Here is a 16,110-nt window from a genome sequence, read left to right as displayed (position 1 = left end):
TTGAGTATTCTCATGAAAATCTGTTTCTGCACCAGCCCTGTCCTGGGCTCGCCGGGCCACACTCCCACATCTGATATAGGGTGAGGACCCCCGTGCTGCCTGGGGAATTCAGAGGCCATTAGCCAACCAAGGAGCCATGAATCCCATCTGGAGCCTCAACTGCAGTCCACTTGTTTGCTTGCTTTTGAAATGGATTAAAATGTGAGGTTTTTAAAAAAATTATTCACCCTTTACCAGTCCAAAAAAAGATAAGGGCAACATTTGTATGGACTTTCTCACATTTTACAAAAGGTTTCCGTTGATTTTCTCCTTTGACCCAGGAAGTGAACGAAATCCGCAAACATGGTGTCCACGATGCGAGCTCGCAATGCTCATGAACTCCAGGGATCAGAGAGCCCCGCATCGTCCACGCTGCTCTCTTCTGACCTCACAGCTGTTCTCACAAGCAGGTGGCTCTGGCAGCACCCGGGGAGCAGGCCTGGGGGAGGCAGTCAGCTCGGAGTCTGAGGGCCCACCCTAGATCCTGCCTTCTCCTTGGTGTGCAGACTTGGACAAACGATTTGAGCCCCAGTTTCCTCACCTATAAAATGGGTATAATATCTCCTTCGTAGAGCTATGTAAGGATTAGAAAGATGAGGTATATTCTGACAGGCACCATGCCTAGCATACAGCAGATCCTCAGGAAATGGGAGCTTGGTTAGTAGCAATTCTATGAATAAACTCGGTCATATTAGAATCTGCAAATAGAATGGAGTTGCATAAGAGCATCTGCAAACCAGAAGTTGCAGCTGACACTGAGGGAGGTGGGAAGTCAAGCAATTAGAAGAATAAAGTACAAATGCTCAGATGAATCTGTGTGACTCGGAGGCCAGGAGCCCTGCTCCCGTCAGTCCCGGCGTTACTGTGTCACCGAGGACCGGTGACTGATGCTCATTCACACTGACCCTCTGCTTCCCCGGGGATTTCAAGGGATGTCTGGTTTCTAAAGAAAGGGATTTCACACGTTCCTGAAGGATTTTTCAATAAAAATGAAAAAAATGGAAGAACCCCTGAAAATTTCAGGATAAGCTATCCAGAAAGCTATCTGGAAAACAATTTCTCATCGGAAAAATTCAGAAAAATTTTCACCAGATTTTGGTTATTTTACCAGTTAATATATATTTTAGCAAGCAAAAATGTCAATGCTAACAACCATTTAAAAAAACCATTTAAAAGTGGGTTTGTTTGTTTTGTTTTGTTTTTTTTGTCATGAGAATTTTTATTCTCTTTACCAAATAACTTGCCCAGAATAGGGTTTTGTTTTGCTTTGTTTTTTTGTTTGCTTTTTTTTGTTTTGTTTTTTTGTTTTGCTTTGGAAATGTTTCTCAGTTGGGGTGCTATCTGGTGGAAAAAATTCCTGGTTATAAATTCCTGTACTGTCACAGTTTTGAAGCTAGAAAAAAGCACTTTGTTTACAAAGGTTGTTTTGTACCTCTGTTTTCTCATCTGTGAAATAGGACTTCCTGTGTTTCGAGGCTTTTACATGTGGAAAGCCTCTGTCCAGAATCTGAGAGAGAATCTCAACATATATTTTTTAAAAATTTTACCTTTTGATCAGATAAAACAAAAAAAATTCATTTATCCAAAATCTATCTTTTTCAGATTCTGGGGTTTTGGTTGTGGAGGGAGAGGAAGGCATATCATCTTTTTTTTTTGGATTTTATTTATTTATTTATTTGAGAGAGAGAGAGAGAACAAGCAGGGGGAGGGGCAGAGGGAGAGGAAAAAGCAGACTCCCGACTGAACAGGGAAGAAGGCATATGTCTTGGAGTTAACTTCTAAAAATGATAGTAGCTTTTATTTAATCCAGTTTTAGCAAGTCCGGATCTGGTTTGTTATTTTTAATGTACACTTGACCTTGGAACAATGCAGGTTTGAACTGCGGCATTGTTCCAGGATCAACTGTAGCAGGTTTCCCAGATATTAATTGAAGGACTTTTAAATATAAGTATCATAGAGTTATAAAATCAGATTTCCTCAAGTTAATTTGTCAGAAGCAAATCTTTTCACCTTTGAGGTTAGAATCTGTGAGTGTGGTGTTGGGCTTGACGTGAAAGCCACAGAGAGGGTAGTAGGTGGCAAGACAATGTTCTGGAGTTGGAATGGGGCCAGTGGTTCCTTTTTCACCAAGATAAGATACACAAATGGATCACGACTTTAGCCAAAATTCATAAAATAGGAAAAGTAGATTACACATGAAAATGTACATAAGGAGATAGGTAAGAGGGACCTTCTGTTGGTGTACCAACATTTATTTATACCAACATATATGAGTGTGTGTGTGTGTGTGTGCGCACATACTAGTTTTAGGGAGAGGAAGAGTTACAGGAAACAGAGAACACTATCCAAAGTGAGTATTAACATTTCAAAACAAAAAACATGTTCATCTTAACACATGTTGCTCAGGTTTTGGCTGATTAAAGCACGTAGGCCCTGTGTGTTCACCTCAAACTTGCAGCCCCAACATTAACACAGCAGTCGGAGATTTGTAGCTATGAGACCAGTTGAGCAAGTAGCACTTGAATCTAGACGCACAGGATGCTGTTGACTTCTCTAGGCCTGTGCTGGGAACTGGGACATTAATTTACTCAGAGTGAAAGTCAGTGAGGCTTGTTTTTCTCAGAACCTTTGACCTGGAAGTGATCCCAAGTGTCACTTGGTTCACCTTTCTGGGTCTGGGACGAGTGGCACAGATACCACTCCACAGGGTTCCCTGGTTTTCCTTTCACTAAATATATCCTGAGAGAGAGACTCCCGGGACTTCCGGGGTGGGGGGGGGCATTGCATGCGGAACAGCTCCCGAGGGAACCCATTTCCGCTTTTGCCCTGCGGTCAATCCTGCCTGGCGGTGGCTCCTTTTTTTTCTCCTCAGCCTTCTAACGTCACTCGTCCTGCTTAGCCTGAGACAGAGTCCAGCTTCTCGTCGCCTTCACGGCTGTGCACAGTGGCCATCTGCTTGGACACTATTGTTAGGGGACATCCTGTAATCCTGCCTTCTTCGGATTTCTTGTTTCCTAAAATTGGACTCCAGGTCCTCCCTCAAATTCCCAAACGTAGGGGAATTATTTTTGCTCTCAAGTTTATTTTCGGATTGTTTTAAAGGTGCTAATTATGTGCCTCACATTATACTAGACGCTGAGAACATTTCAGAATCAGAAAACACTTAAATCTAGCCAAAGAGAGGAGTGTGAAGAGAAAGTACTTCAGGAAATGAACTCGTACTGTAGAAGGTCTTAAATCCCTGACTAAAATATCTGCTCTTTATCATTCAGAGATGGTATTAGGGAGTTGTTGGAGATTTTGGTTGGGAGGACATTTGAGAAATGTTGGCTGGGAGACATGATGATGCAGGGGAATTAGGGAGTAAAAGTTTAGGGAGGCCTAGCCAGTGAGGATAGTAATCCCTCTGCAAGTTGATGGTATTAGAACCATTTTTCTTAAATGAATTTAAAAAAACATTTTGTATTATGGAAACAATATTGGTTTGAGAGAATGTAAAAATTTCTGAAAAGTACAACTAGGAAAAAAGTCACTCATAACCTTACAACTTAAAAATAATTACTAATGGGACGCCTGGGTGGCTCAGTCGGTTAAGTGCCTGTCTTTGGCTCAGGTCATGATCCCAGGGTCCTGGGATCGAGCCCCACAACAGGCTCCTTGCTCAGCAGGGAGCCTGCTTCTCCCTCTGCCTGCCGCTCCCCCTGCTTGTGCTCTCTCTGACAAATAAATAATTACAATCTTAAAAAAATAATTACTAACATTTTAAACAAAGATTTTATTTATTTATTTGAGAGAGAGAGTACGAGAGAGGGAGAGAATTAGCATGAGCGGGGGTTGGATCCCAGGACTTGATCCCAGGACTCTGGGATCATGACCTGAGCTGAAGGCAGATGCTTAACCAACTGAGCCAACCAGGCACCCTTAATTACTAAGATTTTATCGTTTTCCTACTGAAGTAACTGAGATCATTTAATATGTGCAGTTTAATCCCCAACTTTTTTTAACTTAGTAAAAATATTTGCCCACATTACTATTATTTGAGATGTGATCTATGAGATGAGTGATGATTAAGCCTATCAAATGGACGGTCCATAATTTAGCTTTACTGCTTTGTTTGGACATCTAGACTATTTCCAGTTTTTAGCCATTGGTTGTGAAAATGAAATAGTCAACCTTGCCTAAATATCTTTGTCCACTTCCTTCATTATTTGCTTAGCAGAGATTCCTAGAATTGGTGGGCCAGAGGGCACTGGACCTTTTTAGGTTCTTCACTAATTGAATTTCATAGAGCCATTTGTTCTGCCTTCCCACAGGAAGTATGTGGCACTGAAAATACTCATTTTTAAATCCTCATCAACTTGATAGACAAAAAGGGTATCCTTTGTGATAAATATTTCTTTGTAAGTTAAACAATGAAGTCAAAAGTTTCACTTAGCATTGACAGTTCCTGGGGGGCGATCCTTACCCCCAAATTCATTAAGACTCTCAGCTAATCAGCAAGAGGGCTGAGAATATAGCCCAGATGTTCCGGCTCCCAGATACATGATCTTTTTAACCAACCACTGTTGACAGATGACATTGACTAGGGATAAATGTAAGACCCTTCACTTCAATAAAGGAAGTGTGTAAGCACAGGTGAGCACAGGATGGCTCAGCAGCAACAAAAGTGAAAAAAGTATTTAGGATGTTCGTGTACAATAATTCTAGAATGAATGAATGAGCAATGTGGGGGCAAAATAGCATACAAGTCCAGCCAGAGCAAAGGTTATATCGAAACAAGTCTAACATTTAGAATTGCAGCGATGAAGGTCCGACGTCCTCCATGTTTCAGAGGCCAGGAGACAAGCCAGCAGCTGAGTGGCCTTGTGGCCTGGTGGAGTCTCTGATGTCAGGTACTTGGTCCAGAGAGGAGGATCACTGTAGGACCATCAGCAACATTAGATGTGTGGCAATGTGGAAGACTAGGTTCTTCTTTCTATCGACCCAAAGGATATAACCCTAAGTGGATGAGATTTCCTCCTCCCATTCAGAAGGATTGATTTGCTAGTAGGCCTACAATTTGGAATGGGCTGCCTTAGAGAGAATGAATTCCTCCCAGTCTAAGCTAAGCAGGGATATGAAGAAATCCAAACACCAGATGTGAGATTGAACCAGGTGACGTATAGCAGGTGTCTCCAGTTGGGGGCTATGCCTGAGCCAAATCAACTGGTGCTGGGCGGGTGTGGGGGATGCTGCTGTGATTGTGTGCATGTGTGGGTGTATAACATAAAAGTCCTTAAATTGTGAGGGCTTAAAAGTGTTGATGATTGCACCATGTAGTGCCCCACGTATAAGAGGGTGCTTAATACTCTACCCAAGAGAGAGCCAAACTGTAGGTTCTATTCCAACCCTGTGATTTTGTGATTCTCTGAATCAGACTGAAGATAGACTGAAATTGAGAAAGAACAGAGAGACATTCAAATGTACCCCCAAATGGGTCCCCATGTGTTCATTTCTACCAACATAGACCTAGACCTAGCCACATCACCTCTTCTTTGGTGTACTCCGGTAGCCTCCTACCTGGAGCCATGTTTCTCCTCTTGCTACCCTGCTCCTCATAACCAATTCTTCATACAGCATCCAGAGTAAATTTTCTTTGCTTTTTCATTGAAGTATAGCCTACATTTGGAAAAGAGAACATACGGGAACAGCTCCATGAAGTTTCACAGACACAATATATCCATGCTGCCAGCATCTAAATCAAGAAAGGAAGATGCCCAGCACTGGGACATCTCCATCATGTGCCCCCTCAAGACACTTACAGCCCCTGCCTCTAGGGGAACCACCATTCTGACTTTCAACAGCATAGATTAATTTTTCCTGGTTTTGAAATTTATGTAAGTGGAGTCAGGTAGCATGATGTCTTATTTTAAATCTATTTTCTTTTGCTTGACATTATATATATATATATATATATATACATATATATATATACATATATATATATGTATATATATATATATATGTATATATATATGAGATTCATCTGTGAGATTCATCCATGTTGCTGCCTGTATTTGTGTGTAGTTCCCCCTCATGGCTCTCCAGTATTTCATTGTGTGAATCTACCACACCTGTTTTACCTGTTCTATTGTTGATGGGCATTTAGGTAATTTCTAGTTTTTGACTGTTATAAATACCACTGCTGTGAATATTCTGGCAAATGTCTCTTTTGTGAACATATGCATGCATTTCTATTTGGAGTATCCCTCAAAGTGGATTTGCTGACTTAGCTTCAGAAAATAGTACCAAATAGTTTTCCTAAGTAGTCATGCCAGTTTGTGCTCCCACCAAGAGTAGGCAACAGCTCCTGTTGTCCCACATCCTTGGCAACACTTAGTAGCATCAGTTTTTATAATTTCAGTCATTTTGATGGGCTTTTGATGATCAACATGACATTTAAGAAATGTAAATAAGATTATATCTCTTTTCTGCTTTAGACCTTCTAATAGCTTTTAATTTTACCTAGAATAAAATCTAACCTTCTTTTTATTGCCTATGGGCCCGTGTATGGTCTAGCTCCAGCCTACTCTGTGACTTCTTTTACCCAGGGTTCCTGTTGATTCACTCTATTCAGGTCACACTGGCTTCATCTGTGTTATCTTGAAATGTGCAAACACTCTCCTCCTTCAGAGATTTTATACTAGCTGTCCTTACTAGAAGGAGAAGTCTCTCCCCAGGTAGCTACCTGGGTGGGCTACTTGTCATCACTCGGGTCTCAGCTACAGGGTCCCTTCCTTAGTGAAGCCTTTCCCAACATTCTATCATTTCATCATATTTCATATCCTCTCTGGTTCTCACCAGCTTGAAACCATCTCTTACTCAGTGATTCTCCCATATCTATTGTCCTCCCACTCCACACACCAGCCACTGGACTGTAAGCTCTGAGAGGATCTGTCGTCTTCTCTACAGCTGTTTCCAGTACTCAGAATGTCTTCCGGTGCACAGTGGGGGCGGTGTGAATACTCAGCAAGTGAGCGAAACAGCTGATCATGGGGCTTGGGGGAGAGGGCAGGCACGGGACCTCAGGAAACCAAAGGCTGTCTCCCTGCTGCTTCTTCCGTCTTTGGAAGTTCATGTCATCCCAGCAACAAAAGCCTGCCACAGCATTGCTAGTGTAGATTTTAAGTCTCCCAGAGAGGACAAATGTGAGAATGTAAGAACCTTAAAGATATAAAGATCTGGGCAGAACCTCCACCCCCTCACTCCAGCCTAACCTGGGTTTCAGAGCATTTGTCCATTACACGTGAACATATTTCTGCTTCATTTTCACTGAGAAACTTTACATGCAGGTTCCATTCAGTGGGAAACTATCAGATATTTAACTAGAACACAGAAAAGCCACTGCACATTATATAAAGTGTGCATTCATATATGAGACCTTTAATAAAAATCATTGCCCTGCTACTCTTAGGTAGCTGCATCACATCCTTGTCCGAGGATTGAAGGTAAAATTCAACCAGCCTGAACTCAGCAATGCCTCCATCATCCATAGATTGTTGCTTTACCCCTGCTTGCAGGATGAGGCAATGAATCTGTGGAGGGATTCTTTCACTTCATAAAACAAACAAACAAAACAAAACAGCAAAACAAAACAATTGGAAAGAGTCCATTACCCAAGGCTTGTGCCTAATGGCATAAACTTCCCAGAATGTTCCCATTGCAAAAATGTCTGCAGTTGGGAAAGACTGTGAGGAGGAGGAGTCAGTGGGAGGATGAGGATAAACTGCATGCTCATCAAACATCTGTTGCTGTCAGGAACTCAGCAAGGAGGTTTTTACAAATGTCATCTCTGCAGAGTGGGTCTAATCATCCCTATTCTATAGATCAGGGGCACTGCTGGTGTTTGAATTCCCAGGCAGGGAAAGGGCAGCGAGATACATCTGTGCCTCCCTTTGAAGGCAACTACAGGAGACATCAGAGGTAGGACTTAATGAGTTCTCTGCAAATGGACAAGATGAAGATAAACAACCAGGTGGGTAAAAGGGCAATACACAAAAGGAAATATCACAGAAACACACACACATGGCTAATGAACATAGGCAAAGATGTCCCATCTTAGTAGTAATTAGAGAAATGTAAAGTAAAATCACAAGATCACAAGATAGCTTTCTGCATCACTGGGCTGGCGAAACTGGCAACATGGAAAAGTCTGTCTGACATTACCAAATATTGACAAGAACATGAAAGGATGAAACTCTTATCCTCTAAAAGATGCTAATGTGGAGAAAATGAGGGATTTTTCTAATATAGTCAAAGATACACCTACCCAAAGATGCTGCAATTTTACTCCCTAGATAACCTCTCAAAAATCCACACAAGAGAACATTACAAAAATCTTTACCGCAGCACTATTTTTTTTTTAGAGGAAGTGGGGTGCAGGGAAAGGAAGAGAGAAGGAATCTTAAACAGGCTCCATGCCCAGTGTGAGCCTGTCTCCCAACCTTGAGATATGACCTGAGCCAAAGTCAAGAGTCTGACGCTTAACTGACTGAGCCACCCAGGCGCCCAACCAGAACATTATTTTTAAGAGCAAATATAAATTTGAAACAATGTCCAAAGGAGATGGATACATAAATTGCAGTACATTCATACAATGGAATATCCATACAGCAGTGGCCTTGCATGAACTAGAACTACACTTCTCAAAATATTTGCATATCATACTTTATATTGCTTAAGGGACACACACACACACACACACACTGATCAGAAAGGTAAGCAGTAAAGAGGATAATGAGTTTGGGTGGTGGGAGAAACACATATACAGGAAACTTGGTCATTGTGGTTTCTGAGGCTGGGTCTTGCTCCCATGACTTATGACTTGTTTTGAATTACTTAGCTGTTAACTATTGCATGATGCACATTTAAAAGGAAAATTTTAAATGTGAAAATCAGAGAAGAAGAATAAAGTGATTGAATTCAGGAAGTTCCTGCATAAAACAGCAATTTTCTCATGACTATAACAAAGCAAGCCTCGAAGCTCCATAAATAAATTGTTTTAATTTCTTCCTCCCCTTTTCTCATTAGCAAACAATGTTATCAGGTTTCTCCAAATTTTTAAGGTAATTGAGAGCCTGCAATAATGTTTTGGTTTTCTGTTGTTTTTAATTATGAAGTTTATAATCCCGCCCCACCTCTGCCCCCGATCAGTTCTGCCTTCAAAGCCATGTGGTTTGCTCTCCCTGTATCAGGAAACACACTTGGCATAGAAAACATCCCTCAAAGTCTAAGTTTCCGGTCCAGAGCCTCACCGGTAAAAGGAAATACCAGAAATGTCCCATAGGAGGTGCTGCCGGGAGGCTGGGGTGGCTCGTTGAAACTTCATAAGCTTTGGGGCAACTATACTGATTGGACTTGGCACTCACAGCTATATTCAAACGATAAAAAAATAAGATACGATCCAAATTTGTTCATAAAGTAGAAACCTGAAACAGACAACGAAAATTAAGAAAAATTTGGAAATAACTTTTAACACTGCTTATAGTAGTTCTGTATGTGAGTCACCTGATGGTTTTCATAATAACACCTTTGCTTTGTTTTGGGTGGGGGCTGAGGCTTGCAAAATGTGTATGTACAGAGGAACCTCATTTAATGCTGATGTTATGGAAAAGTAATAAAGATCTCCATTTATAGCTTAGCAAAGGGGTCCTCAAAGTGTGAGAGCCCTAAGGGTCCCCGAGATCTGTGAAATCGTTTCAATTTCACAATAATACTCAGACCTTATTTATCTTTTAAATTCTCATTCTCTCCGCTGAGTATTGTGGACTTTTTCAGAGGCTGCCCAGCATGTTACATCCTAAGAGATTTGATAGAGAAGAAGGTATGGGAATCCAGCTGTCTTTTACTAGGTCACACACCAAAGAGATTTGCAAACACTAAGTAGGGGTATGTGGTAGTATGTAGAACAATATAACTTTTCTCAATAATTTTGTTTGTTTTGGAAAGTTCAGTTATTTTTCATAAGATGTACGCTATTTATGCTAACATTTATGTTAAATTTATTGTTATTTAAAATAAATAAGAACATAAATGTTTTACATGCTCTCCATTTTAATTTCTAATATAGTAACTATTGACAGACATAACCCACATAAACAAGCACTTTGGAATCCTCAATAATGTTTAAGACTGAAGAAATGAGCAAACAATCCCCTGGCCTCGGGCCGTCACAGAAAGCGCTGCGGCAATGCAGATACTGAACTCCCGGCCTGTTCCTCTGGTGTCCGTCCCCCCCCCCCCCCCCCCCGTCTCTAAAACCCTAAAGACCACCAGATAGAGCTTGGCTGGGAATCTGCTGAATGGAGATGACATTTTATATATATTTTCTAAGTCCCAGTGCCCCTCAGGGGGATCTCTCTGGGGGTGTTTCCTGGGGGCTAGCGCAACAGTCCTGTTTGATATCATCTTATTTGGAAATTTCCGACAGGACCAGACGTCGTGCTCCAGGTAGTTCAGGATCACACTGGGATGTCTGCTCTACAGAAGTTGATAGCACGGCTCCGGCAGATAAAGGCTATTCCTTGGAAGCCACTTGGGGGCATTCTATATAGGCCGAGAAGGGCATGTAATCACTGCTCAGATGAGGTTTGGAAAGGAAAGAATTCGTTTACGGGGATAATTCGGAATAGATTTAAGCAGACATGACTGCCCATGAAAGACGTGTTAGCTGCCAGAAAATCAGGTAACACGCCTTTAAACCCACTTCTTAGTGTGATGCCACCGGTTCCTTCCTACGCAACCCCTGGGGGAAGGTAGGCCTGCCCTGCCCACGGTGGCAAGGAAGTAGCATGCTATGGAAACGCCTCACCTGGGTTCGGTGCCTGTGCGCCGGATTCTCCACTTTCCAAGATCCTGCATGCTCCAGTCCCGTCGGGCAGGTAGGCACCGGTTGGGAGTGTGCGGCTGAGCCAAGCGGGTGGGGCCCCGACCCCCGGAAAGGTGTGGAGGGAAAGAGGTGGCTGGCAAACATGTGCGCGACCGACCCGGAGGCCGGAGATCAGGACGCCGGGGCCGCCCCGGACCGGCTGGGCGACCTTGGGGGAGCGGGTTCCGTCTCTGGGCGAAGGTGTGCAGCTCCCGTCTATACCTGCCGGTCCGGCGGCGCTCCGGCTTCCTCTCTCTTTCCTGCCGGCCTTTGCCAGGTAGGCCTAAGAGGGCTTCTCCCAGGTGAGCCGGTGGTGGGGCTCCGTTTGGACCGCCGGGCCCAGGGGGACCCTGAGGCTAAGGACGCGCAGGGGAGGCTACGCGCGACCACGCGCAGGTGGGGATCCGGGGTGGGTGGCGTGTCTCCCACCGGGCGCAGGACGCAGACCCTGCCTCGCTGCCAGATAGAGGTGACGGTGCACCCCGGGGGCTGGGGGCCTCCCTCCTGCAGCCACCCTACCATGACTTTCTGTCCCCGGGCCCCGGGTCTCCCAACCTCTCCCGCTGATCCCTCTTCCAGCCGGGATTCAGGAGGTTCGGGCGGGGAGGAGGGAGTCTTTGGGGGCACGTCGGGCTAATGTGGGGCCAGAGTTGGAGGGCTCCCCACGAAGAAAGGGAAGGCCAGTGGCCTGGGTTAGGATCTCTGAGATTCATTGTCGCCACTGTGCCCCATCCCCTCCCACCTTCTCTCTTCCTGGTAGCCCAACGGGGGATGCTGGCCTTGGTGCTCTGCGGAGTGTCCCTCGCGCTTCCACCCTTTGTCAGAGCAGGTACGTTCGGCTGCCTCAGAGGCCACCCTCTCCTACCTGCCTCCCTGCGGCTCTGCGAGAGCCCCTGTGCAGACCCCTGGGGGATCGCATGACACCCGAGCCTTGTGGTTACACTTACCCTAGGGGACCAGGCAGAATTCCGTCCGAATGCGGAAACAGCAAGTTTCAGTTCCCAGCATCTGATGCTCAGCCCCAGTGTCACGTTTGAGTTTTGAGATGACTTTGGTGGGGATGGGGGTGGGGGAATAGGCAAATTTGGAAGTCTTGAGTCAAAATGCTCAAATGGATATAATACTATTTTATATGACAGAGGGTCATTTTATGACCCAGGGTAAAAACACAGAAACCATCAACACAGCAGATTTCTTCCAAGGAGAAACACAGTTTCTTCAAAGCAATTCAGTAGAAACGAACTTTAAAATGAGCAGATTTTTTTCAACAGTCCTTTTTGGGATGGTATACTTACACCTTTTAGTGAAGACAGAGTGAAATAGCTGGGTGGCAGAGCAGAAAGAAATGGGACAAGGAGGGCTTGGAATAGGAACGTTTACTCTGAAGGAGGAGGATGAAGGGATTCAGGGTCTTAGAAAAGAATGGACAGAGAGAAACCATTCCAAATGGGGAGGATGAGTCAGTGTGTTTTATGAACACATTCAAAGGACTTCCAGTTATGCTTTCAAATCAGCAGACTATTTTAGGGAACTCCCACACTGAGAAAACTCTCCAGTAAAATTTTAAGTTGGCTAGAAAATTAAAGAGGCATTTGTTAAAACTAATAATCAATAACACTAGAGTTCTCTTTCATGATTTCCCCCCTTTCTTTCCCTAGATGCATGCAAGGATGTTAGTATGCAAAACGAGGCACCTTCAGCAGGCCAGCCCTTTGCTTTTAACTGTACGCACCCGCCACTAACATCTGGGAAAGTACGTGTGACATGGTATAAATATCCTAACAAAATCCCAATATCCAAAAACACACAGTCTAGAATTCACCAGGAGCAAAACTGGATTTTGTTTCTCCCCCTGACACAGGAGGACTCTGGGATCTACCATTGTGTTATAAAGTAAGTTTCTCATTTAAAATAGAACTCTCTCTCTCTGTCTGTCATATATATATATGTATATATATATATGTAAAAATATATAATGTTACAGTTATATACATATACAATTCTTTTAGGAAAATTCTTAATAAACTCTTAATAAACGTAGAAAATTCAGGGAGAAGAATAAAATACAGTTTTATAATTGTTACCAGATGGTTTCCAGTGAACATATTTTAAAACAGAACAGATTTATAAAGCAGTCGTTGGAACATGAGATGCATCTTTTCCCATTGAAATGAGGCCACAAGCCAGGCCAGCTTAAAAACCTGTTTCTCCCAATATTATTGCTACCTTCTTTCTTGGAATTTGGGAAGTGTGTGTGACAGGCGGCACAACCAGATAGGAATAAACCTCCTTTGAGCACCTTTTTGTAAGGGCTCTGTGATAGGAACTTGAGTGACTCAGCATCAGCTATGTTCCAGGCCCCATGATGAGCCCTGTGCTAGGAAATAGTGTAGGTGAGTGGCACAGGTCTGGTGGGAGACAGTTGAGCCTGGTGGGGGCTGCGGTGAGCCAGAAAGCATTTGTCCCACCAAAGGCAGGGGTCTATTCAGCTCAAGTCCATTTTCCAGTTTTTCAAGGGAGCCTGGAAATTGCGTTTGTGTGTGTGTGTGTGTGTGTGTGTGTAACTTTTCAATAAGCTTTGTGTGTGTGGCTTAAATAAAACACATTTGTGGATAAATTTTGCCTAAGGCCCTCAATTTTGTTACCCTCCCTTACTGATGTGCTCGTCCTTAACAAATTATGCAATAAATTGGAACTTTGATATTCCTATCTGTAAAATGTCAGCCTGATAGAGTTGAAGGGACAATTAGTGGAGATGATGTGTGAGATTGGTACTCCAGGAGGGTGATTGTGCTCTCCCTCTGCTGCTTTGTCTCTGTGGTCTTTGCCTCTGCCTGTCAGTGTTACAGGAATGGGAGAGGTCATGAGCCCCTATTTCCTGGCTTCTTCCCAGGTGCTGACGTCTTGTGGTGGTCTGCTGTCTTGTGTGACTCTAGGTTATGAAGTAAGACGGGGGAGATTGTACGGCACACAAATTCCATCCGGATGTCTAGGCTGGATTTGAAATACTTAAATCTGGGAGCTGTAAACGGGGAAAGATAACCTTTCATAGAAGGTAGACATAGAGGCTATCCGTCATGAAATAAATGTGAATTCTCACAAATCTTTAACATACAGAGATGATACATACTTAGTAAATTGTGTGTTTTTACTTTGAAGTAATTTCAAATTCACACAAAATTCGCAAGAATAGTATAAAAAAGTCCCATTTTATCTAGATTCCTCTTATTTAACGTTTTGCCACATTTACCTTATAATTCTCTCTCTCCATATGCAACTGACCCTTGAACAACATGGGTTTGAGGTTCACAGGGCCATTTATACACAGATATTTTTTGATAAATACAGTACATTACTATAAATGTATTTTCTCTTCCTTATGGTTTTCTTAACATTTTCTTCCTCTAGCTTACTTTATTTAAGAATACAGTATATAATACACATAACATACAGAATATATGTTAATCCACTGTTTATGTAATCAGTAAGGCTTCCGGTCAATGGTGGGCTATTAGGAGTTCAGTTTCAGGGGAGTCAAAAGTTCTATGCGGATCTTCAACAGCGCAAGGGATCCGGTGATGCCCCTAACGCCTAAGTTGGTCAAGGGTCAACTCTATATGTATATTTACATGCAATAGTTTTTTCTAAACCATTTTTTCCAAAATAGTTTTTGGGGATTTCTCCAAATTTTGAGTTGTATGCATCCTTAGCCTGGAGTAATTCAATGTGCTATTTGCTATCAACAAGAATATTCTCGTACATAATCACAGTATAGTTATCCTACCCATCATGCAATATTTTTATCTAATTCCCCATTCATACGCTAATTTTGTCAATTGTCTCGATTTTTCTTTATAATTTTTTTCTTTCCTTTCCGGGAGAGGGTCCAATCTGGCCTCATGAATTGCACTTGGCTGTCATGTCTTTTCAGTTTCTTTTCATCTGGAACAGTTCCTCCGTCTGTTCTTCACGACATTGACATTTTTAAGGAGTACAGGCGATTATTTTATATACTAGCCCTTAATTTGGGTTTGCCAGATATTTCTTCATGCGTAGGTTGAGGTTGAACCTTCTCGGCTGGAGTACCACGTTAAATCGTTTGTGTCCTCTTTGGACAACACACCCCGAGGCTCACGGTGTCCATTTACCCCTCACTGGTGCTGTTCAGCCTGATCCCTTGGCCATGGTGTGGTCCTGCGTTTCCACAATAGAAATATTTTCTTTTCTTTTGTAATTAATGATTTCTGAGACGCATCCTGCCTTGGCTGAGGTAGGGCGCTTGCACAGTATCTTGATGATTTGGCAAGATTGGAAGATGCACAGCTTCATTTGATTTGTGGTTGTTTGAGTTTTTGAGGTTTCAATTTGTCATTTTCTTACAGCAGCACAAACACCTGTCACAGAATCCCCGTAAACCTCACTGTATTAAGAAAATACTGGTGTGGTGTTTCTGGAAATGGCCAGCTGATTTTATCGGATGAATACAGACAAATATTACATGCTGGAAGGGACGACAGCCTTACCTGTCATCTGAACTTCCCACAGAGTTGTGTTTTGGATTCCCTTAAGTGGTATAAGGTAAAACACAAAATGATTTTCCTATTGCTATTTTTCTTCTTCTCTAAAATTTACTTGTTTTGTGGTTCAAGTTGGATCTTTTAAGGCAGAATTGGTAAAGAGATTTGTGTACCTGAGACAGATTTGTTAGCCTATTGCTACTGATAATTTTACCCTGCTAATTATTGTTTTTAAAATTAATGGTTATTACAGCTTTGTAATATTTTGTTACTTGTGTTCACCATCTCCCCACAGTTATAGTTTTCAGACTCTCCTTGGTTATTCTTTTTTTTTCTGAAGAGATTAATTAATTTGTTTGAATGCGTACTACTTATGCCCATGATTCAATAATCCCAAAGTATAAAAAGTCATCCCTGGCAAGTGCCCTCCCCACTCCTGAGCTCTGTTTGCCCTGGGCCCATCACACCTTTCCTAACCTGTGACTGCCATGATTAGGTGCTTGCTTTCTCTGCATTATTTTTGTATAATGCTACACAAGCAAATGAAACTATACCCTTGTCCTTCCATTTTTATGCAAACGGGGAATCCTAAACTCACCTTTCTGCAACTTGTGTTTTCACCCTCCAACACTCTCTTTTCTTGGCTGT

General features: G+C 42.7%; 1 protein-coding gene across 8 annotated transcripts in view; it reads left to right on the top strand.

The window, feature by feature from the left end:
* The first annotated feature begins 10,823 nt into the window (after positions 1 to 10,823).
* The window catches only part of IL1RL2 (interleukin 1 receptor like 2), a 36,848-nt gene continuing 31,561 nt past the window's right edge, over positions 10,824 to 16,110 (top strand). Inside the window, exons 1-4 of one of the 8 annotated variants that reach the window (XM_036087787.2) lie at positions 10,824 to 10,958; positions 11,706 to 11,774; positions 12,604 to 12,838; positions 15,328 to 15,523. In XM_036087787.2, coding sequence (XP_035943680.1) covers positions 10,874 to 10,958; positions 11,706 to 11,774; positions 12,604 to 12,838; positions 15,328 to 15,523 — 585 coding nt within the window. In that variant the 5' untranslated portion in view covers positions 10,824 to 10,873. The other 7 variants (XR_004915935.2, XM_078056721.1, XM_036087785.2 and 4 more) reach the window with 7 other exon arrangements.

Source organism: Halichoerus grypus, chromosome 10, assembly GCF_964656455.1.
Source record: "Halichoerus grypus chromosome 10, mHalGry1.hap1.1, whole genome shotgun sequence".
NCBI lineage: Eukaryota > Metazoa > Chordata > Mammalia > Carnivora > Phocidae > Halichoerus > Halichoerus grypus.
This window is presented reverse-complemented; position numbering and strand designations above follow the sequence as displayed.